Source organism: Cherax quadricarinatus, chromosome 71 (assembly GCF_038502225.1).
Source record: "Cherax quadricarinatus isolate ZL_2023a chromosome 71, ASM3850222v1, whole genome shotgun sequence".
Classification (NCBI taxonomy): domain Eukaryota; kingdom Metazoa; phylum Arthropoda; class Malacostraca; order Decapoda; family Parastacidae; genus Cherax; species Cherax quadricarinatus.
In genome coordinates, this window is record NC_091362.1 from 21,125,639 (window position 1) to 21,130,638 (window position 5,000).

Here is a 5,000-nt window from a genome sequence, read left to right on the forward strand (position 1 = left end):
AAAAATTAAATATGAACTGGAAAGAAATGTAAATGAGAGGAAAAGAATGTGGGAAAAACAATTCTAAGAACAGAAGAGAAAGTGTGTATGATAAAACTCAACAAATCGTGATAAAATTCAACAAATCGTGATAACAAATGCCTATAACATGTTGTTTAGAGGCCTAATACTCTTAAGTTCTATACTGGTCCTCTGATCTAAGTGATTTCTGTTTCCCGAGTGATCTGATATAATATCAGTGAGAGAACTTAGCTTCGGTCGTCTGTATTTGTTTCCGGAGAAGATACCAGAGCCGGCTGAAAGTTTTGTACCTTGAGCAAAATCGTGAGAGTCTTTCCCGTCTGAACACTTGATATGGGTGATGGGAGACCTTTCTGCTCTGCAAAAGGTCGTCTGTTTTGCCTGCTGGGCTCTGTTGTCGGGGATCTGTTTGCCACCGTTCGGTGGCAACACAGAGGTCACTTGCATACTCTCTTTGACATAGTCTTGAGTCTCGGTGATATTAGGAAAGACAGGTAGTTTGTTTTCCGTGACTGACTGCTTCGCTGCTGTTGTTTTGAGAATGCATTCCGTGGGGCAGGTAGTGGTATCCTCAGAGATTGTAGTGTTATCTACGTCTACATCTATCTCCACTATCACGCAGCCAGTGGCCATGGTGGATGCTGCTGTTGAAGCGGCAGGGATCTGGTTTCCGGATGTTGGGGAGGTGGAAGAGTTTGGCAGAGGTGGGGAGACAGGAAACTTGGAGATAGTTGTGGGTGTGGGGGAGAGTGGTGGGCGAGGCTTGGATGGTAAACAGTGGTTTTCCCCACTTGGCTTATGTGCTGAGCCATCGCGGTGAACTACCTGTGTGCAAGAGAGAAAGAGATAGAGAACACAAGTTAAATGTGAGCTTTCTTTCACAACAATGACAAAAAATATCTCACAACCCTCCATCAGACTTCAGAGACATCATTATTACACATGTATTACTTTCATTACTTAGTGATATTCATTACACCATATTGACGCCCTTTGCTAGAGCCCTGAGGGTTCCTGGGTGTTATTGATGTGTAGTCAGCACACACCTGGGTATAGGTGGTATTTAGTGAGGACATAGCCCCCAGAAGTCGTTTACCTGGGTGTGGGTAGACATCCTGAAGGTATTCCCCGTGGAGGTTAGCTGTGCTGTCACGGTAGTTCGCATGGCTGTTGACCCTGAGGAAGAGAACTGTTTATTGCAGCTGTCGCTGTTTTCACGAGGTAGCACAAAATTAGTTGTATATATTTAAGGGTTTTAAGGTTTTAACACGCTAATGAATACCATGAGATACACTCTGAGAGGTATCTCTCAATTTATATACATCGAGACTTGTGTATCAGTTTCTATACATCGAGAGGTGTGTATCTCTCAGTTTATATACACTGAGAGGTGTATATACACTAAAAGGTGTATATACACTGAGGGTATATACACTGTGAGTTTATTTTGATTCCTCTTTGAAGGACTGAAGTATTTGAAATAGCCAGGCGAATAACCAGCACACACAAACACACACACACACACACACACACACACACACACACACACACATCAAAAGATTGCAACCAGACCAGTATAAGAGGTGAAGGTGTGCACTGTGATAAAAACAAAACTGTACCAAATATCTCTGAAAACAAAAGATCTAAGGGATATATGATTACAGCTTTCAAAATACTTAAAAGTTATGGACAAACAGGCTTAGGCTCGAGGGCCAGAAACAAGGCAAATCAGACGAGAAATGAAGACTAACTTGAATTGGAGGGATATTAGGAAATTCTTTTCTAGCCCCTGTCAGTGTAGTAGGGACATAATAACTTCTTTGAATATGGACGCGGTGGGGGTGACATACACAGCTTCATGAAGCTCATCGATGAAGCCTGAGAGGTGGGAACCAGAAGCCAGAACTCGACCCCCTCACCAACATAAATCGACGAGCGGTGGGTATGACATATGGGTCAAGTTCCCTGCATTTCCATCAGGAAAATGTCAATATAACACCGGAGGTTTGTCTCTCTCAGTAATATAATGGGATACTTTATGTCAGACGCACACACACGCTGATCTAGTAACACTAGAGTTTTCCAGACAGTAAATGTGTTTCTTGTTTACCAGCTCAACTTTAAATCATGATTGCTTTCGTCCCGCATGGTACCATGCAAGGATTGGTCAAATCCTCACAACACCTGGCTATGTCTGGCACCATTACCATAACCGGGTGATACAAATGGTATCATTTTCACAGCACCATACTGTGATAAGAACATATGAATGAAGATTCACAGTAGTAGACCTATTTGACTATTTACATTCCTGTGTCGCAGTAATATTATTGGCTACACTCCTATGGCACCATGATAGGATTAATTCTCATTCCCGAGGCACTATAGACCAAATGGTACGAGATTTATACACAAAACACATGTGTGTACCATGACTAGTGGTACCATGACTAATGTACCATGACTATCCGGCATTATCCGTCCACTCTTCATATTGCTAACTTCACCAGAGCGTGAAATTTCCAATTTAGTGGGAATACTGAAATGTCAACAGTAAACAGCTGATTCAATGTCAACAATAAACAGCTGATTCAATGTCAACAATAAACAGCTGATTCAATGTCAACAAACATCATCTGATACGTTAGTGTAAACAAAAAAAAATCAGCTGACACAACAAGCTCGGTGGAATAACTGAAATAAATAAATAAATGAAGGAATGAAGGAAGAAACAACGAAAGAAAGAAAGATTTGATGGTTTTGCTTGTTTTAGATCTCTGCTGAGAAAGCAATTATAACGAGAGGCAAAAATCGCGACCAGCAATTATCCTGAAAACGAGGGATTTGATTGTCATTTACATGAGTTAATTACATGTTAATGATGACACATGATGTATTCTTGAAGGTCAAGTGGAAGAAAGAAAGACACAGATGTATAACACTCGACAATATTATTGTATTCTAAATTATGAGAGAAAGAGAGAAAGAGAGAAAGAAAGAGAGAAAGAAAGAGAGAAAAAAAGAGAGAGATGTTTTCTATCTATTTCATGGTATAATTTTACCATCTTCCGCTAGACAACAAGCCAGTATGGAATAACAAAATTAACCATGCAATATGCAGTCAGTTTTAATTATGACACAGTGTTATCTGCTTGTTTTATCAGACTTCATAAACATTAATACAGTGTTATTTTAAAATAAATATAGTTTTTATATTTCTTTATGGCTCAGCGTGCTATATTCCACCAAGGCAGGGTAACCCAGAAAAGGAAATATATTCACCATCAATCAGTCAATTGCTTCCCTGCCAGAGTTGTGCTAACACCACAGATTAATCTCCTACTGTAACATAGTCAGCTCGACTAGCCTGTGTCCCTAAGTCCTTCCATGAATATTGCCTGTTGTTGTTTTGTTGCCGGACGTCTTGTTTTGTTCTTCACAGCATCAGAGAGATGGAGCTTCCCAGATCAACCCCGTCCCAATGTTGCATTGCAGTAGATTCGTCGGTCTTATCCCGGACCAGGTCTTCTCCAGATGGTAACCCGGCGCCCAACGCTGTTTTCTTTTCTCGGATCAGGCAAGAATTTCGTGTACAGAGTACACGACACCTTCCACACAGCCAGGAGGATATTAGACAGCAATCTCCGCGGTGTTACGGTCACAAACACAGCTGGACACTTGCGATATAGCTGCCACTGCCAGTGTTCATTAAGGGTTTAAACCCAACCTTTTACTCTCGACATTGCGCTGCAACAACCCCTGAAATGGTAGAAGTTGGCTTCATTCTGCACCGTGAACAGCGTGGCTCAGTTTCAGGGAAGCTCTCGGAGGTCAGAAGTTCCTGACCAGACTCTTATTTCCCAGGGACTTCTGGAAATAAATCACTTCGTCTGACTTTTTTGGGTAATCCTAGGTAAGTGACACATGTGTTACTATATATGATAATTTGTGTAGCTGTATTTATGTGTATGTGTACCCAAATAAACTCACTTAACTGCCCACCCAAAGAATTACTGAGCAGTCTCAGGGGAGAGGAATACTAGTAAACGATCACAATATTTGCACCATTGTAATTGTTCTTCAGAAGATTACTTATTGCTCTATGTTCCAGCCTGGAATAACATACAATAGTCATAGTAGAGGATTTTAGTATCAACTTAATCTTTACTATTGATGCAGTCATCTTGCCACAGAATATCAGAAACACTGATGGAACAAATGGAGAAGTCTTTAAGAAGAAACCGGTCAAGGATCTTCACCAGGTGCCAGATAAACAACGCTGTGATGGGTATGTGGGGCTGCAGGCCACGATTAGCAACAGCCTGGTTGACAAGAGACTCTCGGAAGTCATCAAAGGAACAGTACAGAAATAACCCGCACATAGGAGTGGCTCTAGTTCCTCCCTATATATACCCAAATTTATCATGTTTTCCAATATTTATCGTGTATTTCCATGTTCCCATGTACTCCCATGATTCTCTTATATTTTCTGTAGACATGAAAAACTTAGTTTCCAGTCGTTAAGTGACTTAACGAAGTGTTTATTCTGCCTCTCCCTCCTTGTTTTGCGACTTCTCCGTAATTTTTTATATCTTGTAGCTTGATTGGTAGCGCACTCGCCTCACACACTAAATTGTCGTGGTTCAGTCAACACCACCCTTGTCAACACCTCTGTCAACAACACCTCTGTCAACAACACCTCTGTCAACACCACTTCTGTCAACACCACCTCAGTCAACACCACCTCAGTCAACACCTCTGTCAACACCACCTCAGTCATCACTACCTCAACATTAACATCAGTGTGATGTTCACACCCAGTAGTGAAGATGTTCTTTGAAACAGCGTGAACAAAAGAAGAACATTATTCCCGTCGCTCTAATGAGCACTCGGCTGTTCCTCGAAAGCTCATTAAAAGACCTTTTTTCTTCTCTCTGTTCCGAGCGAGCTGACAACTTCACTGATATTAGGGAAATAGC

The 5,000-nt window shown here is 41.3% G+C and overlaps 1 protein-coding gene across 2 annotated transcripts in view; it reads right to left on the minus strand.

Annotated features, from left to right (window-relative positions):
- LOC128700371 (gonadotropin-releasing hormone receptor) overlaps nucleotides 1-5,000 on the minus strand; it is a 71,907-nt gene that overhangs the window by 1,099 nt on the left and 65,808 nt on the right. For both annotated transcript variants that reach the window (XM_053793531.2, XM_053793532.2), the window contains exons 7-8: nucleotides 1,118-1,197; nucleotides 1-846 (exon numbers count right to left, since the gene is read on the minus strand). The exon at nucleotides 1-846 is cut by the window's left edge and continues 1,099 nt beyond it. In XM_053793531.2, the coding sequence (XP_053649506.2) occupies nucleotides 142-846; nucleotides 1,118-1,197 (785 nt within the window). In that variant the 3' untranslated portion in view covers nucleotides 1-141. The remainder of the gene's footprint in view (nucleotides 847-1,117; nucleotides 1,198-5,000) is intronic.